Below are 27,975 nucleotides of genomic sequence, written 5' to 3'. Positions count from 1 at the left end.
GGTGTCAGTAACAGGGGCTTCTATGCACCCTGCGTTCCAGAGTTCAGTCCCATTTAAGTTAGGACTATTGACAATGACACGTGCTGAAATTTGCTCATCATGATACACACACACACACACACACACACACGCACACACTGTATCAAGAAGCCAGTGAAGTTGTACGGACCGCAGTTAAAAAGTAAAATTGGCTTTACATTTTTTAGAGGTCTCTTAGGAAGAGCAAAACCAAGCCCTCATTGTTATACAGGTGCTGGCCAAACACCGAATCAGCGACACTCTGCTACAACCGGGGTAAAGCTGATATGCCTGTATCACTTCTACTACCTGTCGCGCACCCCAGAAGAGAACACGCTGAGGACTGGTAAGGACAAAGGAAAGTTTCTGTCAAAGTTTAGAAGGAAAGAGGGGCTGAGCAGGGAGCACTTTCAGCTCATATTTAATCCCCAGACAGTGGAGAAAGCCGAACATCCCCCTCCTGCTCTTGGGTCGCCGCGGGGCCGGAGATATGCGAGAGGGAAGTTTTTCTACTGGACATCTGCCGCCTTGTCCCCGAGACACGCGAGGTCCGCAGCGCCATCCATGGAAGCCTTGGCCTCTGCCCGTCTCGCTGTACCCCAGGGCCGACCGACCCCGGCGTGCGGCGGAGGATCAGCGGCCGCCGCGGACGCGCGCGCGGACTCCCGGGCCGGCATCGCGCTGGGGCCTCTTTGCCCTCCCAGCGGTCCCAAGTCGGCCTCTGCGCCCTGCCCCAGGGCCCTTTCAGCTGGCGCCGATTGGGTCTCCGGCCACCCGCCTCCACTTCCCCTCGCGCCGGCGCTATGGCGACGGTCACGAGACGCCGGCTGCCCCTGCGCCCGCCAATGGGAGCGCACGTCGCGGGGAGACGCGGACGTCGCTCTTCCAAGATGGCGGCGCGTCCGTCGAGAGCTGCCGGGCCGGGGGGAAGCCAGCGAAGCCGAGTAAAGCCGCCGCCCGGGAGAGGACTGAAGGAGCTGTTGCCGCCGTTGGCGGCGGCTCAGGCAGTTTTCGCTGCTGCTACGGCTGTTGCCATGCGGCGAGGCTAGGAAGGAGCTCACTTCCCCGGGGTGTAATAATGTTAACAGAGGTAAGCGGCGACGGCGGCCAGTGTTTACCTGTGAGATGGGGAAGGGGCCGGCGCCTGCCGGTCGGATAACATTATTTCCGCCGCCTGCGGGCTCGACCCTTGGTAGCGGGCCCCGGGGCCCGAGTAGAGCGGGGATCCTACAAGTGCCCCCTGAAGAGGAGCTGTGCTGACTCAACAGTCCCGCCACCTCCGGCTGCCTGTGCCTCTTCTTTCGCAGTTGCCACTTGCTCGTCGCCCCTGGCACTGGTCTCCCTCCTGCCGTCGCTGTCTCCTAACTCGCCGCTCCCTTCGTGGCGTCCCCTTACACGCTGGTCTGTGGCAGTGTCGGTCTCTCCGCGTTGCTGCTGGTTCCTGTTCCCCTACGGTTTTCTCGAGATCTCTCTCTTCGCGGGTCTCTGGCCTCCAGGGCCCTCCACCTCCAAGCTCGGTCAGCATCCTGGGTTTGTCACTCGGGCAGACCGGTTTGTTTCCCACCCCCTACCTTGACTGCTTCGTGAAGAGGACCTCTTTTTCTCAGGGGGATACTTCGATAGCCCAGTTACATCACCTCCCTCTCCCACACCCTGTCACCTTTCGCTTAAATCGTAGGAATCTGGAAGTTGAGTTTAGCATCTATCCTCTTGATTTGCTTAAGACTTCCTTGGTACTCTCAGTGGAACAGTTTTTTCCCTTGGTTCTGAAATGGAAGTAGGGCAACTATGACTAGCCAATCAATTTCCCTTTTCTAGTGCTTGATGACCATTGCAAAAAGCAGACTTTTTGAAGAAGTAGAGTTTGCCTTTACTAGCAGTACTTTAAGGGAAAGAACGAAATTGTTGTAAGTAGGTACTTGACCTAAGTTAACAGTTATGTGTTGTGGTATATGTTAGTGTGGGTGTCATTGAAGATAAATTCTGAAGCTTGTGGATTTGAGGAAATATCTTAGAAGCTATACTCACTTTTAGTCCTGTGAAGCTTCCAATGTCAGCTGTCACGGACTAGTTTGGGCATCTTTGTGGGCTGAACTAAGGATAGCAAACAATTTTAATGGGCAGTGAGAAGTATTCCTACTTGGGCTAACGAGGACATAAAAATGTTTGTAGATGAGTGGCTTTTGTTGTGTGAAAATGTGATAATAAAGGACTTGCCTTTCCAGCCTTATTAACTCTGAGGAACTTCATACTTTGGTATTTGTACTTAATAATCTGCACACAGCCTGGTGTAGGAGGGCCTGGTAAATACTTATTGGTTGATTTTTAACTCATGAACTACTTATTTCTAGTAGTTTGTAGTTCACTTTATATTTCTGAATTCTACAGATTATTTTTTTCATTCCTGTAGTTAATTTTATTCCCATGGTTAATTTTATTCACAGAGATTATGGTATATCATAAGCTCTGTTGTCATTAGCAGTATTAGGTTAAAAAAAAAAAGGCAAGTAGCAGAAGTTCTATTTTTACCTTTAGTGTGATATTTTGTTGGGAATAATTAGCCTTATAATAAATTTTCAGTGGTGTTGCTAATGTACAGTATTTTATGAGATAATCTTTTGGTTAAATTTGGCTTAGGTTAGCAGCCTTTGAAGAGTTGTACTGCTTTCACATGAACTCAGTGCTTGCTAGTAAAATGAGAGTCTTGATTTGGAAAGGCTGAACTTTCTAAGCTTCTGTATTTTATTTTATTTTATTTTATTTTATTTTTTGGCTGTGCCACGCGGCTTGCGGGATGTCAATTCCCTGACCAGGGATTGAACCCGGGCCACGGCAGTGAAAGCCGCGGAATACTAACCGCTAGGCCACCAGGGAACTCCCTGAAGCTTCTGTATTTTAAAATGTAGCTTTTAAGTGGAAGAGCCGGAATTCCAACCTGGGCAGTCTCTGCTGAGTTTATCATTAACCACTACACTGGATTACCTCTCCAAAGTAAGGCCCACATTAAATGGTACTTGGATCTCATCTGTGGTTGTGAGTAGTCATTTTATAGATGAGAAAACTGAAGCCCAGAGACTTATCCAAGGCCAAACAATTATTCGAAGCAAAGGTAAAACTAGAATCCCATCTCCTGACTCTCAGTATAGGACTCTGACCATTTTCCTCTCTATGGATAGTTTTCAGCTCTCTTGAGAGATTTTATTTTATTTATTTATTTTAATTTATCTTTCCTTTATTTATTTATTTTTGGCTGCATTGGGTCTTCGTTGCTGCGCGCAGGCTTTCTCTAGTTGCGGAGAGCGGGGGCTACTCTTTGTTGCGGTGCGCAGGCTTCTCATTGTGGCTTCTGTTGCGGAGCACGGGCTCTAGAGTGCAGGCTCAGTAGTTGTGGCACATGGGCTCAGTAGTTGTGGTTTGCGAGCTCTAGAGCGCAGGCTCAGTAGTTGCGGCGCACGGGCTTAGTTGCTCTGTGGCATGTGGGATCTTCCTGGACCAGGGCTTGAACCCGTGGCCCCTTGCATTGGCAGACGATTCTTAACCACTGCGCCACCAGGGAAGCCCCACCCACTCGTTTTTTTTAAATAGGAGTGAACTTCCACATATCAGACTTAGGGTATAGGATGTTTACCTGAGAACTTGTTTCAATTAATCTGAATTTTCACAACATTCAAATATAATGAAATATTTATTAGTGAATTTTCATTACACACACTTTAAAAAGCTACTGGGGTTATTATTTCTGAGCATGTATTATCATAGAGAACTAAAGTTATAGAAGATGTAGGAAAATATACTGAATTTGCACCACTGCTGTGGCATACTCTAGAGATTGTCTGTGCATAAAAACCAGTTACCAGCCTGTTGACACTTGTGCTTTCAAAAATAGTGAATAAAAATCGTACTTATTTAAACTTAGTAGTTGTTTGGGTTGTGTGTAAATGTGGAGCATTAGTAAATGTTACATAAAAATTGTAGTTGTGCTAAGTTATTTCCATCTAGATTTATTGATTTTTTAATATATTAACATTCATTCTTGATTTTGTGGTTAACAAATATGGTACAGATGGGTAAGGCATAAACTGCTGTACTTTTAGAGGTCCCAGGTTAATAATTAAGGGAGTAAAATTTTGTAGTTCAAATAAATTTGGAAGATTTGCCTAACGGAAGTTAAAAAGGACTTCTTATAGCTTTTGATAGGTGATTTGCTATCAAAGAATGTGTTAGAACTTGTGTCAAATTGCATAGAGACTGTGATGGTTAATTTTATGTGTCAACTTGATTGGCCTTGGGGTGCCACATTAAACATTATTTCTGGGTACCACTGTGATGGTGCAGCTGGATGAGGATGAGATTAGGATTTGAATTGGTGGGCTTGTTAAAGTAGATTGCTCTCCCCAGTGTGGGTGGGCACCATCCAATCTCTTGAGGGCCTGAGTAGAACAATAGGAAGAAAGAATTTGCCCCTTTTTTTTCTGCATCACTGTTTGAGCTGGGACATTTCATTTCATCTTCTCCTGCCCTTGGACTGGGATTTATACCGTCAGATCCTCAGATTCTCAGGCCTTTGGATTGAATTACACCACTGGCTTTCCTGGCTCTCCAGCTTGCAGACAGCAGATGGTGGGACTTCTCAGCTTCCATAATCTTGTGAGCCAGGCCCTCATAATAAATCTTAAAAAAATTTCCTATTGGTTCTGTTTCTCTGGATAACCCTGACGAATACAGATACTTACAGAGTTTCTTGTATTTCGCTTTGGGAAATCCTGAGATGTGATGAGTTGTGCATTAAGGGAGAGTCTTTGGACTTTCAGAGCTCTTTTTAAAGACACACACACACACTCTTGCCCATAGTAAGTGCTTAAGAAAAAATTATGACTTGATTTTGTTGGTTAATACATTAGTTAAGAGAAATACTCTTGGGGTGGGTTACTCCTTACATGACGTGAGCTCTTTCTTTCATTATTAGTTAATGACATTATAAAGGCTACTAACCAGAACAAGAAGCATAGGCCCATTGCTATTCAAAGGATGTTAAGAGGTGGGAAAGAGATTTTATAAGGGAAGAAGGACATTACTGTCTAGAATGAGGCTGGCTTGCCACTCTACATCTTTTGACAAGCCAAGTTGAGTATTGCCAACCATTTCTCAAGAATTCTAAAGGGCCTTTGTTTTATTTTCCTCCCACTGATTCCAGACTTTCAGAGAGCTTATAAATAAACTATATTTGTTTAGTATTTATTTTCATTATATTTTCTTATTCTAGCACGCATATACCGTTTTTTCATCACTTCTGATTATCAACTAGCTAGCTGGTTGACAGAATTGCAAACAAAAGCAAATATGTGATTTTTTAGTTAAACTCTACAACTTTATATTAGATAAATGTAGGTCTTCCATTTGGCATTTCAGAATATTAAAATAGAGGTTTTAGATTTCCATAACCATCCTTGGGAGTCCTAGGTAGGGAGATACCAGTGTTCAGATGGATTGTTCCAAAGTTTGTTGACCAGTGTTTCATAGAAATTGATAAAAGTTTCTTAACTAGTCCACTGTGTTTAAAAGTTTTGCCTTAATTGCTACAAGTTTATAAAATTACTTTTATTTATTTGAGGAAATACGGAATTAAAGTACAGACGTTTGTAGTTTTAAAGGTACAAGGCATTGGTTTGTGAATCATAAGGCCACTGCAAAGTGTGTGGGTTTACATTTCTGTGTGTAGTAACTACCAGCACATGTATACACTTTTACAGATTATAAAGGGTGCTTTATCTGTTAATTTAATCACGTTATTAGATGTGCTCATGCTTATGTTTAGTGTCATTTCTAGTTTAACTGTGGAATAAAGAGTATTGTCTAGAGTAAAGAGAGAAAAAAAGGGGTATGCGAGGATGTTTGAAGTAGATCGTTTTAGGTGGATCAAGTAAGCTCTGTTAGCTGAGTAATAATGGAAAAGGAGGGAGCATGAGCTTCTGGAAGAGGAAGAAAACAGGTTCTATCATCGTTAAGAGTTTCCAATGCTGGCTACTCACTAATTAGCCATTTGGTGGCAAAGCTAAGTGACTTTATGGCATTCCTGAGTGAGGTTCTCAGGGTATGGTTTTTTAAATTGTGTTTTGAAATTCTGCGGTTTCACAGACCATCAAGTGCTCCCTCAGTTGATGGAACTCTAACATTGACTTTCTGAGTCAAGTTTAATTTTCATATTACAATGCCTTATATATTTGTGAGGAGAGGGAACTTTGAATTAAAGCAAGTGGACAGCTCTGTTTTATCATGTTAAAAAATGGTTGAAACTTGAGTAATAGGTTGAAGTCATGGTGATGCATATGCATACTTTGTCTATCAACTACCACAATAGTGAGGCTACACGAATATGACTTATATGTTAGGCATTTCTAAGGATGAGTCTTAACTTCACCACTTATTTATGATGTGACGTTGGGGAAGTTGTTTGAACTTTCTGACCCTTAGTTTCCTTCTTTGTGAAATTGGGATAATAATAGCACCTTCCTAGCTACTCTCACATTGTTATGAAGATCAAATAAAATGATAGGGAGTAAAATTCTTTGTAAACTGTCAATCATTATACAAATATTAGTGGTTAACACATCAGTTTTGTTCTCTATATGTCTTGCACTAATATGAATTCAGGTTCTAGGCTCCATAGCTTTATGGCTCACTAGCTTCTCAGTGGATCCCAGGAGAAAGAGGGTATCCCCTGGCCATTGGTGCAGTTACAGAGAGGCAGGGACTAGACTAAAAGAAGGGAAAGGAAAAAAAATAGCCTGAGAGCATGTCTTGCTGAGTAATAATAAGGATAGCTTCTTGTGTGGTTGGTAAATTGATTCCAGAGAATTTCTGAAAGGGCAGTTCCAAAAAATATTTTGAAAAAGGTTACTTATTTGAGGGTTAGTAGTCATTTGTGTATACACAGTGTGAAATATTCGTGGGAAAAGAAATCCTTTATTTTTAATCAACCCTGGTAAATTATTAAAATCCTGGTCGATTCTTAAGAAATAAATTAATAAGTTCTTAATTCTTAATTGTTTAATACAATTTTTATAAGGCTTTGGTTGTAACTTGTACTAATGGAGATTAATTTTTGTGGATCACTTTGTTCACCAAACATAAATACCCCTACTCTGTGGTAGGCACATGCTAAGTTCTGGTGCTGCAGTTGTGTCTGACCTGAAACCTGCCCTCAGAAAATTCACTATCAGAGCTAACTGGTGCCACTTTGGCTATCATTCAGCTGAAGCTTTGAGGTCTTTTGTCAGAATAAAACAAATTACGTAATTAAAAGGTGAAAAATTAAGAGGAATAAAAGGTTGGAGAATGTAATTAAAAGGTAATTACTTGCATTTGCTTTAGTTAACTCCAGGTAAAACTACCAGTTTGGATGACATGGCTGCTATAAAATGAGCTGCTTCTTACAACTGAAGAGTCAGCCCATTTCTGCTGTCTCTCTTCGCTCCAAGCTAATTCACAGTGAGAAGTGGAAAAAAAAACACAAGAGAACAGAGGAGCAAAAAAAAAAAAAAAAAGTGAATTTGTCTTTTGTTTTGTTTTTATGAAAAGACTCTTTATATCTCCTTAAGAGGTCTACCAGATTTTACTGAAAGACGTAGCTGAATTCCATTACCTTGGTAAAAGTAGTACTTGGTCCCTACCCCGTATGTTACATATTCCTGTATGTTACATATTCGTGTAAACTCCTGAATGTGCAGCTTACCATTGTATTCCCAGTGCCTGGAAGAGAGCTTCACGCTTAGTCCTCACTAAATATCTGTCAATAAAAGAATGTTGAATATTCCCTCCAGCAAAATGAAAGTAAAATTGAAAAATTACTAAGACAAAAATCGTCTTTGATAAATTTAAACTATCACATTAATTACCCTTCAAGGACTGGTTATTATCTCTGTCCATTAGGCTTTTTAAAATAGTACACTGTGGTTGAATACTATGTTTGGGATCACAAAACACGCACACAAAAGTTAGACCAAAAAAAAAAGGTGAACATTAAGCATTTAGTTAGAATGTAATTCTGTTTTAATTTTTCCTACAGAGAAGAATCTGATTAGATTGATGTTATTTTCATGTAACAAATCATAAATGCAAGAACAACTTGGATTTTATTTTGTGTTTTTACTACTTACTTTTTATGATTTCATTTGTATTCCTGAACTAGATAAACCTAAAGCTTTGTTTATAATAGTACAGTAATGCAGATTTTTGTGGTGCTTTGTTGAGTGTTTCGTGTTTGTATGACCTTTAATGTTGTCTCGAAGTTGCAAGTAAGAGTAAAAATTTAGTCATGAATTTCAAGAAGTTGGACATTTGGGGGGTACCTTTTCTAGGAGGGCAGCTGCTACCACGATCTCTTACCTAAAATACCTCTCAATGTCACTCTTAGAGCATTGTTAGATCATTTCACCCATCTATAATTCCACTGTATATTCAGAAATAATATGTACCAGAAAAGTTCAATAAAATAATTCTGCAGCTGGTTTAATGATCTTTCATTTAGTACCAGAGGCTCATATACAATCATCTGGAATAATTCACCATTGTTAGATTACTGCACTGTTTTCTCCAATTTCCTGAGGGACCTTTTAATTCTGATGCAGCTGTGAAATTCCTACGGTGAATCCTGTTTCGACCTTAGCCCTGCATTATTGGAGAGTCCTTGAATGTTACTCTATTTAAACCTGAATTGGTTTTGCTCTTGGAACCCTGGAGCTATCTTTAGCCTGGCTGTGGTTTGGCAGGTGAGCGAGTCTGTGATTCTTTGTATTGTGACATCTTTTATTTTCAGGCCAGAGTTGTGTGACAACAGGATATGTATGGAGAATGGCTCTTGGATTCACGATCATTTGAGGCTTGGAAGTTATAAAACTGAAGTTGTACAGTTTTAATGGAAGAGTTAAGTCTGAAATAAAATTTCACCTCAGTTTAGTTATCACATAGATTTTGGGAAATAATGGTCTGATTTTAAGATACTATGATATTATGTATTATCTAATGTTTCTCCAAGTCGTAATATTGTATTTTAGAATTTGTTCTTGATTTCTCTTCCTGAGATTATTTGAGGTGGCATTTTTTCTTCCTCAGAACTTTCCTCAGGGTGTTTAATCAGATCACAACTGTTAGTATAACTAGCTCCTTTAATGTCCAGTGTTAATTACTAACGTCATACACTTTTTCTTGAGTACTACCTAAGTGCTCAACACTCAAACAGTTGAAATAGTCTAATCCTGGTAAGAGTTAGCAGAATAAGAGGAAGTGGTCTAGAGGGAGGTTGGCGACAACTTGAAAGGTGGAACACAACAAAGGTACAGAAAAAGAAACTGAAATAATGGACTTTAGAAATAGTGGGTGTGTTGATTATATAAAAATTTTAGAAAAATCAATTAGGCTTAAGAATATTTTATAATTTATAAAAGCTCTACCAGTTAATGTCTGATAGCTCAGAATATTCAAACAAATAATAGGCACTAATGCAAAATTTATAGAACTCCAGAAGTTAGTGAGATTGCCTTTGTACTGGGACTCAGAGTGTTAATCATCTCTATCTCTCTCTTCTCTCTCTCTCCCCCCAACCCTGCCACATATATATCTTCTAATCACAAATTGGACATTCTTAGTTTCTGAAGAAGAGTGTATGCTTTTGGTTAAGAGTGGCCGTTGGTGTCAGATTATTTGGATTTGAATCTGTTTTGTCACTTCAGAGTATTTTGACCTTAGAAAGTTATTAACCTTTTTGAGCCTCAGTTTTTTCATCTGTGTAACTTTTAAATTAATGATACCCTATAGGGTTGTTCTAAGTATTAAGTGAAATAACATGTTAAGTACTGCACACAGTATTTCCCACAATAAAACTCAAGAAATAACTAGATTTTAATTATTATTTCCTCAGAAGTAAATAACAAGTGGTTTATTTTTTATAACTTAGAATGTGTTTGAAGTTGTTTTTTGTATTTTGTCTTTGTTTTATTGAGGAAGTTTTAAAATGTCAAATTAAACAAAATAATCCCCTTTGATGCAGATGATCTAATTCTTCCCTTTCTCAGTTTTTATTAACTTTCTAAATTATGTATTGCACTAAGAGCTAGATCTAGACTAAATATCAGGAGGAAATCAAGAGAGGTGACACTTGTATACTGTGGTCATAACTAGAACTTTTGACTGAACAATAATTTCTTCTGCCCACTAAAGGTTTTACAATAGATGAAGTGAAAGGGAAAAGTTGTAGTATAATCTCACATGCTTTAAAAAGATGCCAGTGTTGTGTAGTTTTCTGCTATGGGAAGTACTAAGGTTCTTGTCAATTTGATAAAGTTCTATGTAAAGTAGCTCAGAATTTATTTAAGCTTTTCTCTTGAATTGTTCCTTTTTATAGGGAATAGAAAGATGAGAAATGTTAAAATACTTTGTTTAAAAAATTATGTAGTTAGCTTGATTGGTATTAGTATACTGTGTAGTAGGTTAAGAAAAAGACTTAGGGCTAAGTTATTACAAATAAGATTTGTACTTATACATCTAAATATGGGTATTAAGAATGTAAATTCAGTTCCTTTATTCAGGAGCTGCTTATCTGCATTCATGTAATAGTACAATACATTGTTATATTCAAAGAATGAAGTGTTGGGCTTCCCTGGTGGCGCAGTGGTTGAGAGTCTGCCTGTCAATGCAGGGGACGCGGGTTCGTGCCCCGGTCCGGGAAGATCCCACATGCTGCGGAGCGGCTGGGCCTGTGAGCCATGGCCACTGAGCCTGCGCGTCCGGAGCCTGTGCTCCGCAACGGGAGAGGCCACAACAGTGAGAGGCCCGCGTACCGCAAAAAAAAAAAAAAAAAAAGAGTGGAGTGTTCATGTGATAATAACATTTTAGTTAGCTGAAGATTATACCATCAAGGTCCTTCGTGGGTGAATCTGTGTCTGTCTCTATTTTCCTTACTATACTTATTTTTTCCCCCTTGTCGCTGTTGCTTTGTGGATGTGTTGATTTTTTCCCTCACCTCTTTTATTATTCTCCTCTATGTCTGTAGGCGTGCTTGCTTTCTCAGTTTTTTCCCCTAACCTTCACCCTTTCCTTCCCCCACCTCCAGCAAATTAAAGAGGCCACAATAATTTAACTTTTATTTTTTAAGTTATACTCCACTTAATGGGTTTAAAAATACTTTCCATTGCTTAAAAATTTAAAAGGCGAATGTATACAACAATTTGTATATATTTTTAAATAATACAGTTCAGTATAATTTCGTTTTGTGATTGTATACCTCTTGTCTGAATTTATATTGATTAAAAAGCCTCATAATCTCTGAGTTAACAGAGAACAATGTTGAGCTTTATTTTTTATTGTGAATTAAGAGCATCTTGTAGTACTTTCAGGGTCATTGTTTTGATGTGGAGTTGTTACTGTACAGCCTTCAGGAACATGAAGGAAATTTGTTTGAACCTGTACCAAGTCTAGAATATACCTTGAAAGTTATCTGAATACTAATACCTACAAAATCTACACCAGATTCTTAAGGGGTACCAAGGACTAAGATATTAGTGTCAGTTTAGTTACTTCAGGTTTTTCTGATAAATTGAATTTTTTTTTTTTTTTTTTTTTTTTTTTTGTGGTACGCGGGCCTCTCACTGTTGTGGCCTCTCCCATTGCGGAGCACAGGCTCCGGACACGCAGGCTCAGCGGCCATGGCTCACGGGCCCAGCCGCTCCGCGGCACGTGGGATCTTACGGACCCGGGCACGAACCCGCGTCCCCTGCATTCGCAGGTGGACTCTCAACCACTGCACCACCAGGGAAGCCCAATAAATTGAATTTTTAAATCTTAATAAATCACTTTTATTTGATTCCTTAGATATATGTGCAGAATTTTGCCCATCCCCCTCCATATCCTTTTTATTAAAAAAGTCTACTTAAGAGTCGGTGTAAAATAATGGTTCAGGACATGCTTGAATTTTATTTTTTTAATTTTTTTTATTTTTTGGTATGCGGGCCTCTCACTGTTGCGGCCTCTCCTGTTGCGGAGCACAGGCTCTGGACGCACAGGCTCAGCAGCCATGGCTCACGGGCCCAGCCGCTCCGCGGCATGTGGGATCTTCCCAGACCGGGGCACGAACCCGCATCCCCTGCATTGGCAGGCGGACTCTCAACCACTGCGCCACCAGGGAAGCCCTATTTTTTTTATTTTTAAAATTTATTTATTTATTTTTGTCTGCGTTGGGTTTTTGTTGCTGTGCATGGGCTTTCTCTAGTTGTGGCAAGTGGGGGCTGCTCTTCATTGCGGTGTGCGGGTTTCTCATTGTGGTGGCTTCTCTTGTTGCAGAGCACGGGCTCTAGGCGCGTGGGCTTCAGTAGCTGTGGCACTTGGGCTCAGTAGTTGTGGCTCGCAGACTCTAGAGCTCAGGCTCAGTAGTTGTGGCGCATGGGCTTAGTTGCTCCATGGCATGTGGGATCTTCCCGGACCAGGGCTTGAACCCATGTCCCCTGCACTGACAGGTGGACTCTTAATCACTGTGCCACCAGGGAAGCCCCATGCTTAAATTTTAAACCAAGTTCAGTTCATGGTCCACTTCTGTGACTTAGCTGTTTCCTCATCTATAGAATAGAGTTAGTAATATAACTTATGTCATAGAGTTGTGAGAATTAGAAATCTATATAAAGTGGTTAGCAAAGCACTAAACAGTTAATACTAACACTTAATACATCATGGCTCCTGCTGTTTCAGAGGATGCTCCTTTTCATAAGAAGAAAGGGAGAGGTAGGAGATTGGTGACAGTTCAGTGCTAGGCTGTGCTTTGAACATTTAACCCTGTTTACTGTAGTTTCCCCTTGTATTATATATTATGGGGAAAAGCAGAAGTTGAATTGTCAATATTGGGACTATTATTCTTGTATTGTTACAGTCTTATATGAATGAGGTGAAGGGGGGCCACTTATGAATATGGCCTGTTTTATCTTGCATTGCACTATTTAACTGCCGTAATAAAAGTTTTGTGTGCTGTAGTAGAGAACACTTTGGTAAATAACAGTCTTCTAATGTATAAACTAAATTCATTCTTTCTGATTCACTTTTGTAAAAGGAGCTTAAGGTGAATTGCTGTGTGACTGAGTTTATTTTTCAGTATGAGGTAATGATAGAGAATGACCTTGGTGTTTGAAGATTTTTTTTAAAATTATTTTTGGCTGCATTGGGTCTTCCTTGTCGCACGTGGGCTTTCTCTAGTTGCATAGAGTGGGGACTACTCTTAGCTGTGGTGCGTGGGCTTCTCATTACGGTGGCTTCTCTTGTTGCAGAGCACGGGCTCTAGGCGCGCGGGCTTCAGTAGCTGTGGCACGTGGGCTCAGTAGTTGTGGCTCGTGGGCTGAGCGCAGGTTCAGTAGTTGTGGTGCACAGGCTTAGTTGCTCTGTGGCATGTGAGTTCTTCCTGGACCAGGGCTCGAACCCGTGTGCCCTGCATTGGCAGGCGGATTCTTAACCACTGCGCCACCAGGGAAGCCCCTGAAGATCTTTAGGTACTTACTGTAATGTGGCTCAAATAGAGTGGGTAGGCTGTAGACAAATTATTGGGTTAGAAATGCCAAGTGCAATACTGTATTATATCAAAATAATAGATTTTATTTTAGTAGTATTAAAGTGACAGAATCTAAAGAGAACAAGATATTTATGGAACAGGAGGAGAATTATTGAGAAACCTGGGCATTCAACATTTTAATTTCCTTTTGATGTTTTCTTTCTGGCCTTGAAAAATATAGTGGAATAAAGCTTCCTTCCTCACTAAAATATTCCTGTAGTAGTTTCAAGAAATGTAATGAATTAGAACTCTGTTATTCAGAAAAAGAGCTTTTTAAAGGAATGATTTAAGTGTAATTTAAAAAATAATTTTTTGTTGTTAAATGTCTTAGAAGAAATACAAGTTTTAGTGTGTTTAATTATTTCTAAGAATATGATTAGAATTACAAGCAACATAATTTTCAGCCGTTTCAAAATTCTCACAAACTGTTGGTGGAAATCTAGTTTTTCTTTTCTTTATCCATATACATTGACCTAGGTACAGGAATAGCATAACCTGTATTATCCCTCACAGGCATGTGGGATCTTCCTGGACCAGGGCTCGAACCCGTGTCCCCTGCATTGGCAGGCCGATTCTTAACCACTGCACCACCAGGGAAGTCCCTCCTCCTCTTTCTCATCCTCTTTCTCCTCTTCACTGTTGTGGATGATTATCTTGTGCATTAGGAGGCTGTGTAGGATGCACACAGCAAAATCCTTAGCGTCTGTGATACCCACCCCCCATTTTGATAACCAAAAATGTCTCCATACATTGCTAAATGTTTCCTGGGGAAATAATTGCCCTTGGCTGAGAACCACTGCAGTAAAGATAGTGCCTTTTCTGCACTTTATCTCTTTAGATACTTATTTCTAGAATTGTTTTTATCTCGAATCTGTTTTGTTCCATTGATCTGTGTGTCTGGACTTTAGCCTCTTTTGCTTATTTATTTTACTTCTCTTTGTTGTTTAGTAAGTAGTAATTTAAAAAACAGCTTTATTGACATGTAATTTATATACCATTCATGAATACAGTTCAGTGGCTCTTAGTATGTTCACAGAGTTGTGCATCTGTTGCCACAGTAAGTTGCAGAACTCATTACCCTCAAACAGAAAAACCCTTACCCTTTAGCTGTCACTCCCAAATCTTCCCTGCTTTGAGCCCCAGGCTATCATCACAAGTCTGTCTCTATGGATTTGCCTGTTACAGACACTTTATATAAATGGAATCATACAGTGTGTGGTCTTTGTGACTGGCTTCTTGCACTTAACATGTTTTCAAGTTTCATATATATTGTAGCATGCATCAGTATTTCAAATTTCTTTTTATTGCCTAGTAATCCATTGTATAGAAACACCACATTTTGTGTATTCTTTCATTTATTGATGGATATTGGGTTATTTTCACTTTAGGGCTATTATCAATAATGCTGCTATGAACACTTTTTTGTATGGACATGTTTTCATTTCTCTAGGGTATATACTAAGAATGGAACTGCTGAATCATATGGTAACTCTATGTTTAACCTTTTGAGGAACTGTAAATTGTTTTCAGAAGTACTGCACTATTTTTATTCCCACCAGCAATATAGGAGGCTTCTAATTTCTCTGCATCCTCAAGAATATTTGTTATAATCTGTCTTTTTGATTATAGCCATCCGGTGGGTGAGAAGTGATATCTTGTAGTGTATTTGATTCGCATTTCCCTAATGTCTAATAATGTTGAACATTTTTTCATATGCTTTTTATGACCACTTATATTATCTTCTTTGGAGAAATGTGTACTCAAATCTTGTGCTCATTTTAAAATTAGATTATTTCTTAGTTTTTATTTAATTTATTTTTATATACTTTTGGCTGTGTTGGGTCTTTGTTGCTGTGTGCAGGCTTTCTCTCTTTGCAGTGAGCGGGGGCTACTCTTCGTTGTGGTTCGCGGGTTTCTCATCGTGGTGGCTTCTTTTGTTGCGGAGCATGGGCTCTAGGCGCGTGGGCTTCTGTAATTGCAGCACACGGGCTCAGTAGTTGTGGTGCGCGGGCTCAGTAGTTGTGACGCACAGGCTTAGCTGCTCTGCAGCATGTGGGATCCTCCCATACCAGGGATCGAACCTGTGTTCCCTGCGTTGGCAGGCGGACTCCCAACTACTGCGCCATCAGGGAAGTCCTTCTTAGTTTTAACAGTTCTTTGTATATTCCAGGTAGAAGTTCATTATTAGGTATATGATTTACAAATATTTTTTCTCATTCTGTGGGTTGGCTTTTCATTTTCTTGAGGGTATCATTTGCAGCACAGCATTTAAAAATTTTGACATAGTCCAATTTATTTTTCTTTTGTTGACTGTGCTTTTTGTGTCAAAAATATTTAAATTTTGTAATATATTTTCTGTAATTAGCTTCAGGAAATGGTATCAAGGATCACATAAACAAGACAAACTAAATACATAAAAATAGAGCAGAAATTAAGCCATTATAGTTTTCCCCAACTTGAATTTCAAAAAATAATTTTTTTCTTAAATTTTATTATCATATTTAGATGTGTGTGTGTGTGTGTTGATAGAAGACTTTACTGAGAATTTGAGGGTGATGAGGCATTTGGTTTACATTGTAGCAGTGCTAGGTAATTAAAAACCACTCTGCTCTGTAGTGGAGTAGCTAGCTACAGTAACCTAAAATTTTGCAGTGTTCCAATCCTCAGTTGCCATGCTTTGAGTGTTTTCATGGTTAACTGCACCCCCTAGAGGAGGAGGAATCCTCCAAAAGCAGAGACTATTTATTTCTAGTCCTGCCCTCTCTGTCTGTAATAATCTGTTTACCTTCTCCTGAATTCCTGGCTCTATTATTTCATGATTATTGGTGTGCTTATCCATTATTTTTTCTCCCGGCACATTCTGAGTCTCTGGGTCTTGACTTTGCAGATCCCTAACTAGGCCGGCTTATTCTTTCAGCAACACTACATGTCCAGGAATCACAGCTCAGTCATGATATTCTTGAGGATCATCTCTGATTATGGTCCCGCTGCCTCTTCATAGTCACTTGCAGCAATGTGTCTGCTCTCATCATCTCCACCTTCTTTTATACTTATTAACGTTTTAAAAATTTTATTTACTACCTAATTAAACTTTGACAATATACAAATACATATCTTTTTTTAAGATTTTCCAGTTCATTTTAAAGGTTATGTGTGTTAAGCTATTCCCTCGTTATTACCATAATTTGACCAATTGTTTTGTGTCGCTTTCTCAAACAAGATGTTAGTTTCATGTTTTTCACTTGCTGGAGTACAGATTTTATGACAGCCTTTTTGATCATTGCTTGATAGAAATAAACATCCATAATAGTGTATTCACGTAAACATTTTAAATGACTGTTAATTGAATGTAAATAAAATGAGTTAAGGATATGGTGTGTCTTTTGTAGGAAAAGTGGTATGTGTAATCTAAAAAGAATAAAGTATTATTTGCAATATATATTTTTAAAAAAGTTCATGCTGCTTGAAGAGTAAACCAGTGCAGAAGTGTATTTAGTAAGAAGTGAAAGTATTTGCTTTTTCTGTTTTAAAAGCAGTCTGGGTACATACTTCTATACCTTTCTTTATATTTAATACACGAGAGAAAATTTTCATTAAGTTAAAAAAATTACTCTTAAAAGTGGTGCTGTAAATTATCTTTTCCCACTTTTATAAGTTTCTCAAGTGTTTATATCTAATTTTTCCAGTAGTGTTTATTGTTACACTTTATACTCCTGTCTTCTCCCCTTCCCTCTGCCATATAGATAGGTGCTCACTGAATTGATTTGACACAGAAACAAAGGGCAAGTGAAATTGAAGTATTAAGATGCCAATTAATGATAAGAAAGGAAGGTAATCTGGTGAAGATTATCACTAGGAAAAAATATTGATGTGTATATCACATTGATTTAGATGATTACTGAGAAGATCTGTGGATTCGATATATACTTATTCAGAGTATACTGGATGTGCCAGATGTTATACTTGTCAACAGGAATACATCAATGAATAAAGCATATACATTTTATGATCTCATGAGACTTAGGTATATGGTATATACAGGAAAATAAATAGACAGTGCCAACGTAATGTGATAAATGAAGATATTGGCAAGAGAGTGGTTGAAATGGTGAACTGTGGAGTCCAGTCTAGATAGGGAAGTGAATGCAGAAGTGGGCTAAGTAAGGAGAAAGTAGAATTAAGTGTCTGCAATTCTGAATGATAACGAAAAATAGATGCAGTAGGTTTAACTAATTTAGAACTGGAAGATTGTGATCAGAGAGTAAGATAGTTAATTTTCACATTTCCCATTCAGAGAAGACAGGGTGATGAAGTCTGGAGTGTGGTCTTAAAGTGGCTAAAATGGACTTGCAGTGAATGTCGGTGGAGGTGAAATGCTTATGATATTAAAAGTAGAGTGTTGGGAGTTCCCTGTTGGTCTCGTGGTTAGGATTGGGCGCTTTCACTGCTGTGGCCCGGGTTCAATTCCTTGTTGGGGAACTGAGATCCCACAAGCTGCACGGCGTGGCCAAAAAAAAGAAAGAAAAAGAATGTTGGGTGGATGCATGTTGAAATAATTCAAGGTTATGTCATACTTAGGACAGAAGCATGTCAAGAGTTTTGAGTGAATGATTAGTAGTGCCCTGGGGAGCAGTGGTTTGCACCTGTGACTGCATTTTGGAATCACCTGGGGAACTTTATAAACTACTAATGCTCTTACCCTAACTTTGCTGCACATTGGAAATTCTAATGGCTAGCTCCCATCCTCAGCTATTCAGATTTAATTTGTATGGGGTGTAACCTGGGCAGTGGGGCTTTAAAATGCCCCTGGGAATTCTAATGTGCAGCAATTGCACAGTGGCAGGGTTTTGGTTTTTTTGTTTTTTGCTTTTTACGGGAAACTGGCTGGGAGTTACGGTTAGGAACATGACCCTGCATCATGAAGTTGGAGTACATGATAAATGAAAGAATAAGCAACCTTTGAGAGTGAGGCAGGAGAAGCAGCTTTTACTTAAAGCAAACAGTGAAATTGTTGATGATGTAGATCCGTTTACTTTTACCCTGGAGCTGAGTAAACCTAGAGGGAGGTTTTGGGAGGAAGGTAAGCAGTGGGAGGTTGGATAAAGGAGGAAAAAACAAGAACAGTACAGTGGTTAGAGTCCAGGAGAGGACTGATAACTGTAATAAATTTATCTTTTGGTAGTGACCAAAGATAACAGGGCATAGTGGGTTCATAGTGAATCTGGAAAATACATTCTGCAGTCCCATGGTGGATGAAAGTTGGGAATTGGATGAGTGGCTCTCAGGAGTCAGTTTAAGACCTGGGGTTGAACTTAGTAGGAAGTCCTAGCTTTGTATTCTTCTCTTTGTTAAGGGGTTTGGATTGGTTGCATAAGATCCATGGAGAGGCCCAGAGTTTCATGCTGCTGTTCCACAGGCTCCTAGGTGAGTGGTTAGGGGCCTGGTCTCTTTTGTCCGGACACTGGCAGGAGGAGGCTGTGGAGTGTCAAGGCTTGGTTAGGTCTGCAGAGCATAGCTCTGCTCACTCGAGCGTGCTTGCTTGTGTGAGTTTGACACTTTGCTGTACCTAACAATGGCAAAGCCTTTGCTGTTTCTTTACTTTTACACTTGATGCTTTTCAGGAACAATTTTAATTGCCCAATTCCAGATTTTTTTCAACATTGAAGAAATGGTATAGACTTAGAAACAGTGAAAAGGGACCTTGTATATTATTTACGCAAACTTCCCTTATTTATACGTTGGAATTTTATGCATAGAGAATTGAAGTCAGTTTCACAAAGAAACCATTCACCCTAAAGTATAAACTATATATGAGACTAGAAATTTATAGTTGTTACACTGATTCAAATTTGTTGTCAGAATAAATTGGTTTACTGCAACTCATTTGATTAATTTGACATGTAACTTGATTTTTTTGCATTGTTAAACTTGGAAGATGAGAACATCAGATATCACTGTCAGTGGAGTGCAGAAAATTTATATTTCTTTTAAATTAAAGGAAGTGTTTTAAAGTATAATACTTGCAGAGTTCAAGAGCTACCCTAGTTATGCAAATGAACTGTGGAATTACTTTTGAATGATGAGTTCATTCAAAAACATTATGAAAAATTGTTAATAGATTTTTGGTCAGAATAGGGTAAGTAGTAAAGTAGTAAATTTGGTAATAGCCTGATGTAGAAATAAGAAAATTGTATGCTTAGTGGAAAATATACTTTTGCATAATTACAGTATATCATGTCAACTAGTAATTTAAACCCATATGCCCTTACTGAGCAAAATATATGTCCATGATTAAAGCTTTTGTACTTTTTTTTTTTTTTTTTTTGTGGTACACAGGCCTCTCACTGCTGTGGCCTCACCCATTGTGGAGCACAGGCTCTGGACGCGCAGGCTCAGTGGCCATGGCTCACGGGCCCAGCTTTTTCGCGGCATGTGGGATCTTCCCGGACCGGGGCACGAACCCGTGTCCCCTGCATCGGCAGGTGGCCTCTCAACCACTGTGCCACCAGGGAAGCCCAAAGCTTTTGTACTTTTTAAAAGTAGATGATTTTGTATACAGTGACTTTATTTCACGTGTGTTTGAATTATGAAAGTAAAAGTAACTTTTTGAGGTTGTGACACCAAGCATATGATACCCATGATGGGTCACAGGGATTTAGGTTACATCAAAAGGATGCTTTTAACGCTGGGTTGTGACATGTATTTTTTTATATGTATCTTTTGTATTCATAGTTTTCAGATGTGCTTATTAGCAAGATGAAAACTGAGGAGCAATTATGCTAAATGGTGCTTGATTTCCTTTTCTCTTTTTGGATTGCATTCATTGATTTACCTATGTTTAGGTGGGTATGAATGGTTCTCATTTTTCTAAAAGTCAGTTGATATTTATTAAAAAACTCTGCACAGCTAGTCAGTTGTCTCAGTCATTTGTGGGGACATTTCATAGTTTAGTTTTGCCAATACAGATTTAGACTATTCATAGGAATGTTAATAAGATTTTTCTTTGGCTGTGGCAGCTGACATCATTTGGCTTAAATTTTCTAGGCCAAAATTATTTCTGCTCTACTGTATGGTGGTAAATTCTGATAACTCAGCTGAACATTTATTGTGTTAGAGTATATATCCAAAGCTGCTTCCTGAGGAAAATTTTGGCTTGCTTATGTGGCTTTAGTCTGCTAACTTGTAGAAGTAGCGTTGTGAGAACACTAGTTGGCTCTTTAATTTTTATGGTTTACCTTATTTTTAGGTGTATATAGATTAACTCTAAATCGGAATATAGACTACCCACTTTCAGTGACCACAGATTATATGATTCTCAGCACCTCTCAAAGCCTGAAAGAATTGATATTAGGGGAAAATGCCTGAGAGTTATTTAATCCAGTCTTTCTTTTAGATTCTCAAATTTCATCTATTTATTTGTTTATTTATAATTGTGGTTAAATTCTCTAATTTGTATCCTTGGATATAGCTTGACTACTAGAAAATTACAATCTTAGAACACATTAGTTTTACTTCTTGCAGAGTTGCCTTCATTGACGTGCCTTTTAATGTTTATGTCCACTTTCTTTAAACTCATTAGGAGAAGCAATTTTGTTAAACTTTCTAATGACTTTCCTGTAAAACTTGCTGAGAACATAAACCAGTACTTCATGCTTTGTTTTTCAGATATATTCCTATATGATACAATTCTTTAAAAATTCAGAGCTGCAGATATAGAGCATCAGTTAATGAGAGGAAGCTTGGATATCATCTGTTCCCAACGCGTTTACAGATGAAGAAATTGAGGCTCAGAGAGGTCAGCTATAAGTGGTTGGCCTACAACCTGGGTGTAGAAATTGTGTCTTCTAACAGCTGACCCAGTTTTTTTTTAAGTTTTCAAAACATTGAGGTGAAATTGACATAACATAAAGTTACCGTTTTATAAGTGAACAATTTATTGGCATTTAGTACAATCACAATGTTGTGTAGCCACCACCTCTATATAGTTTCAGAACATTTTAATCACCCCGAATTACACTTGCTCCCCATTTTATTCTCGTCCCAGCCGTTGACAGCCACCTTTCTGCATTCTGTCTCTATGAATTTATCTTTTCTGTGTATTTCATATAAATGGAATCACAGTATTTGACCATTTGTGCCTAGCTTCTTTCACTTGGCATAATGTGCTATCCGTGTTGTAGCATATATCAGTACTGCCTCATTCCTTTTTATGATTGTATAATAAATACTCTATTGTAAGTAGAGACCACAATTTGTTTATCCATTCATTCATTAGTGGACATTTGGGCTATTTTTATCTTTTGGCTATTGTGAATAGTGCTGCTGTGAACATGTATGTATATGTATTTGAGTTTTTAGGCTTTTTGGATATATACCTAGGAGTGAAATTTCTTGGTCATATGGTAATTGTATGTTTAAATTTTTGATTAACTGTCAAACCGTTTTACATGGTGGCTGTACCATTTTACATAACCCCAGTTTTGTTTGTTTATTTGTTTCCCTTCTACTCTCCTATGTAAGATCATGGTGACTTGAAAAAGAAAATGAGCCAAAGATCAGTTTTTTGTTGTTGTTGTTTTTTTAGGATATCAACTCTTATTTAGTACATTTTATACAGTAGATTTTTCAAACGGGTTTGTTTATCTTTGTTCCAGTGGTTTATTTGTTTATTGAATATGATTTTGCTTTGTTCATGTCATTCAAACTGAAGTGAAGTTGTGCTCCTTCATTTCTTTTCTCTCACTCTATTTATGTTCATAGAACCCAGAGAACGGTTTTAGAGGTCTAAGTAAATGTAAATCTCCCTACTGTGCAAGATAAAATGAAAATAATGAAAAAGAAAAAATAGGGGGAAACAGTAACACAAATAGTCTTGGGAACCTTCAAGAAGTTATTTTTAGGTTTTAACTGACTTTAGTGCAGGTCACATTTCTTTGTCTTCTACTTTTGCCAAGGGTTTGGGAATTGTTTTTTGAGTCTCTTTACATTTGGGGGCCATCCTATCACTGTAACATCTTTATGAAAATAGTGCCTTGTATTATACTTGATAAATGGATACTGTAGAAAATTTAAAGTAAATGGTTGAAGATAGGTTAAATAGTCATCAGATATCTGAGGTTTTTTAGATAAGGCTAATTTTGATTTAGTTTGGACTAAATAATGACCTTCTGACATTACTGAAGTCTGCCTATTTCTTTCAATATTTCATTTTTTAATTTGTTTTTTATCATAAAATGACCCTCACTAAATTATGTTTGCCAAGAAAGAAAAAAATGTTAAGAAGCTAATGTCAGCTCTGGAAGATCTAATTGAGTTCTTCTGTTAACAGAGAAAACAGTATAAACTTACATCTTTAGTACTGAGGAAAGAATCTGAAGGTCATTATTTTTATTTCTTTAGTTTTAGAAGATAGAGACCTACTAAAAGGTACATAGAATGCATTTAGCTTTTTGAAAAGTGTTAGGTATGGTAGACTTTTTTTTTTTAAGGATGTAAGGCACAGAGGAATTCTGGAATAATCCCTTAGTCGACAAGAATTTTATTATAAGATAGTGGTGAAATCAGTGAAAGAAGAGCCTTATTAGATAGTCAGACTTCACAATACAACAGAAATGGCTGCCTTGCATGGTTTCAGATAGATTGAGATGTAGACTGGAGTTATGGATACAACACATATCTGGCCACCAGAAGGTCATGTACAATATATATAATACAGGTCTAGCTACGTGGGTAACCTGTGACACTCCTAGCATTAGGCTTTTGTAAGTGCCTGTGCTGGTGCTGTGCCATCCTGAGTGACTCTGTTACTGCGTCACTGCTGCTTTTATTCCCATCACCATCAACTGACAGCCCCAAGAGAAGACTTTATTGGCCAGATCAGAGTCACCATTTACTCTGGGTTACCTATATTATTTGATAGAGCTATTTTGTCAGGCTGTCTAACAGACCAGTAAACCAGCCTTAGAAATCCACCCTTGTAACTGTGGCCCAGTGTGGTGGGAGTCATTCTTATAATTCAGAGCATGGTGATCTGTACTTAAGGAGTCCCTCAGAAGATGGTTTAAACCATAGTAGGTAGGCATTTTTAAGAAGTCCAAGAAGGGAGGCAGTGTAGTAGATGAATACTTTGTCCTGAACGGCAGTTTCATATTTTCACATAGATACTACATTTTTCTTCGAGTACTGCTTTTTGAATTTCTGGTAGCCTTAGTGATGATCTCAATAGAAAAATAATTTATTACATATAATCCAGTTAAGCGTTTTAGGAAAGAGCCCTTTTATACTCCAAGTTAACATTCTTCTTGCAGTTACAGAAATTCACAAAAGACTTCCAGAGTTGCTCTGAGTATATCTTTGAATTTGTTGTATATACACATACACACACCCCTCATACTATCATCTCAAGTTAATTTTTAAGCCATTTAAGTATATATAAGAAGTCTATAATCCACTTCCTTTTAGAAGTGAGTAAACAAAGGTTGAGAGACATTTTGATTGCTCAGGTTCACATGATCTTTGAGCAGAGCTAGGAGTAGAAACCAGCTAGGATTAGAATTCCTAACTACTTTTTTTTTTTTTTTTTTTGCGTTACGCGGGCCTCTCACTGTTGTGGCCTCTACCGTTGCGGAGCACAGGCTCTGGACGCGCAGGCTCAGCGGCCATGGCTCACGGGCCCAGCCGCTCCGTGGCATGTGGGATCTTCCCGGACCGGGGCACGAACCTGTGTCCCTTGCATCGGCAGGCAGACTCTCAACCACTGCGCCACCAGGGAAGCCCGTCTCATTTTTTTTAGATGACTGTAATCAATTCTGATTCTATGTATTAGTAGTCCTGAGGATTCCCTTGAAAATAACTTGTATCACTATATCCATTTGCTTGCTGTCTGTCTTCACTTGAGATCTGTATGTATCTTTGCTCGGAACATGTCCCATACTGAACTTCTCTTCTTCATCCACAAAGCAAAACAACAAACTTACCATCCCCCAGCCTTCTTTCTTGTATCTTGTTTGGAGTGACTAGTTGTTCAGCCAGATACTACTCAAGCTTAAAGAGCTGTGATGATGGCTCTTTGTCATGCCCCATGCAATCTATTGATCTATTGGTTGGTCATCTCGATATCTCTCCACTATGCAGACATGTGTTCATCCCCACTACTTCTGACCTGTTTCTGGCTTTTAGATAGTATGACTGTAATTGCTTTTCATAGGTTTTCCTGCCTATTTCAAATCTTGCACATAATTGATAGAATGGTTTAACTTGAACATTCCATATGCTTCTCACAATCTACCTTTTAAAAACAACCTTCAGTGCCTTCCCCATGGGACCCTCTTTCTTGCTTCAATGCCCACTCCTGTTGTCTTCTCTTTATCAGTTGCCCTCTTCTTCACCTGGCTGAGTCCTGTTATCCTCTGAAATTAATCTTAGGTGTTACCTTTTTCAGGACGCTTCCTCTGATTTGCTGCCCCTCCTCCCCTTCGGGCTGGGTCAGATTACCTGCTCCTTCTTTTTAGAGCCTTGTAATAGCTGATGCATGTCTATCATTTTTCTTACTGTATTGTTGTATAATTTTATATGTAATTCTCTTCCACAAGATTGTGAGCTTCTTGAGGCCCAGAATAATCCTTTATTGCAGAGCCTGGCTATAGGGGGCACATGCTAGACTTTAATAAATGTTTGACCAATGAATGAAAGAAGTTTCTAGTTTAGAAAAAGCAGATATTCATAAATAATTACTATAGAACTTTAAATAGTGCAGTGGAGGCAGAGAATGCAAGGACTGAACATTCTATCTGGGAAGAGGGAGAGGTGCCTATGAGGGAAGACTCGCTTTATGGAGGGTATAAATTTGATCTGGTTCTTGAAGGGAACTTGATAGAGATTTTGCTAGAGAGGAAAGGTGATCCATCCTAGAGAACAAAAGCAAGAGAACAGGTCCTACTCAAGAAAAAGCCAGGTATTTCAGACTCTTTTTTTCAAAAGTCATTTTGGCAGTGAGGAGGATGTAACAGAGGAGAGGCAGGAATTGTAGTCTTGCAGGCTGTAATGAAGGTCTTGTATAAGGCTTTGGTGGTGAGGGGGGCCCCAAGAGATATTTAAGATGTAAAATATAACTAACTAGTTGGATGTGGGAGTTCTAAGAGGACAGACAGTTCAAGGTAACTCTTACGACTTCTCTTTTCAGTGATTGGATAGGCAGTGATGCCTCCTTTTAATTAATTAATTTTTTAATACATCTCTATTGTAGTATACTTGCTTCACAATAGTGTGTTAGTTTCTGTTGTACAACAAAGTGCATCAACCGTCTGCATACATATATCCCCATATCCCCTCCCTCTTGAGCCTCCCTCCCACCCTCCATATCCCAGCCCTCTAGGTGGTCACAAAGCACCGAGCTGATCTCCCTGTGCTATGTGGCTGCTTCCCATTAGCTATCTATCTTACATTTGGTAGTGTATATATGTCGATGCTACTCTTACCAGCTTCCCCTTGCCCATCCTGTGTCTTCAAGTCCATTCTCTATGTCGACGTCTCCTCCTTTTAATGTAAATGAGGGAATATAGGAAATTGGGGTATGGAATGAATTTAATTTTAGACATGATGAGTTTGCGGTACCCATGAGAAATTCAGGCAGAAGCGTTCAGTATGCTGTTGAATATAAGTGTTAGAAATTCAGGAGGTATATCTGGGCTGGAGGCACAGTTTTGGAAGTCATGGTACGTATGAGGTAGTTAAAAGTGGTAGATTAGAAAACAAAATTACTCAGGGATTGCATATATAGTAAGACTGTAGGAGAGTGAAAACAGAATCCTGGGCGTTGCAGGCTTTCTTCTGCTTAAAGATAATCTGGTATACTTGCAAAGCAGTAGAAAATTTTTTGATCTCTTTAATTTCCTTTTATTCTTTCCCACTTTAACAGATTTCAGAAATTTCCCCTTTGCAGCCCCTGTTTGTTCCTTCTATTCTTTACTCCACTGGATTCTTCTTGAGGCTATTAGTTTATTCCTCTTTGAAGTGTCTGTTGTCAGACTAAACTAGGGAAAAGGAAACGCTTAATGTGAATTCACATCCCTTCATGAAATGGGGATATGTATTTCTAACTTTACTTCCACTAAGAAATAGGTTGTCTGCCATTTTTTAAACATATTACTTTCTTGGTTTATCTTTTGTTTTTCCTCTTCTGATAGTAACATAGATACAGATAAATATTTTGCTTCTTTCATTAAAACAACTGTAAAGTTACGGTGATAAATCACATCTTGGACTCACATCTGGTACACCTTATAGCAAATTTTGGGACTGTGGCACTACCGAGGAGTTTGTGGCTCATTTTCATGGGGATTGTTGCCACTCAGCTTCATTCCATTATTGCCTTGCAGGGAGGTGATTCCACTGATGCCAGATTTTTCTGTTTTTCAAGAAAAGTCAGAAATCCTGATTTTTATGTGATTTTTAAAAAATGTTTATTGAATTAAAATATGCTGGCAGTTTTTGATCCCTTTCTCAAACCTTAAATTCTTTGTAACAAAGACCAACCATCATCACCTACTGAGATGTCTGAGGTGTGTTTGGTTCTATTGCATACTAGGGTAAGAGAGGAAACTTGACTTGGAAGCCTCAGAAGACTGTAGTGGAAAAGGAGACAGCCTCAATCGCTTGATTTGGACGATTGAGTAATAAAGGGTCATGAAATCAGATGGGCTGACTCCCATCCCATCTGCAGTAAGTATTCTGGTAATGAATCCTCCCTATCTTCAATTCCTTATTTGCTGAGGTTTTGATCCTGGGCACCATGATCAGTGACTTGAAACTGGAGTGTTTAGTTAGGGAGGATATTTTTCTATTATTTTATCATGCATATTTAAGTACAAAATTAAACACACACACCCACCCCCATCCCCACACCCAGCTTTGGTGTTTTGTCACCAGAATGTAACCCACGTGAATAATAATGTTTCTGTCACTTGGTGGGTTTCAAGTTCTGAACACCTGATTTACTCAGTGTACTCAAAGTATAATTTGTTAGGGCTTACTGTATTTATTTATTTTTGTTGAGTCAAAGAATTTTTATAGAAAATATCCTCATTCCATAGGAAAATCGGGGAGATATGTTGGAACTGACCTTTGGATTTTCTATTTGTTCTCCATGGGAGGGAAAAGTAATTATTCCTGCAAGTGGAACTTACATAGTTTTGAGTGCACATGTTCCCTTTTAGCAACAGCTTTCCCTTGTAAATAAATTCCATTTGTTTAAAAATTAGATCTCACAAGTAAAAATTATATTTAAAAAACTGTGCCACAAAATGTTAGAATGTTAGACCACACTAGAGTAGATTATGAGAGGAATTCATACACTAGGTATCCTGAATAAAGACAGT

The 27,975-nt window shown here is 38.8% G+C and overlaps 1 protein-coding gene across 4 annotated transcripts in view; it reads left to right on the top strand.

Moving 5' to 3' along the window:
* Positions 1 to 886: 886 nt before the first annotated feature.
* SNX13 (sorting nexin 13) overlaps positions 887 to 27,975 on the top strand; it is a 138,154-nt gene continuing 111,065 nt past the window's right edge. The window contains exon 1 of one of the 4 annotated variants that reach the window (XM_033440893.2): positions 887 to 1,108. In XM_033440893.2, the coding sequence (XP_033296784.1) occupies positions 1,097 to 1,108 (12 nt within the window). In that variant the 5' untranslated portion in view covers positions 887 to 1,096. The remainder of the gene's footprint in view (positions 1,109 to 27,975) is intronic. The other 3 variants (XM_004263466.4, XR_007479101.1, XM_033440922.2) reach the window with 3 other exon arrangements.

The sequence above is a fragment of the Orcinus orca genome, chromosome 9 (assembly GCF_937001465.1).
Source record: "Orcinus orca chromosome 9, mOrcOrc1.1, whole genome shotgun sequence".
NCBI lineage: Eukaryota > Metazoa > Chordata > Mammalia > Artiodactyla > Delphinidae > Orcinus > Orcinus orca.
This window is presented reverse-complemented; position numbering and strand designations above follow the sequence as displayed.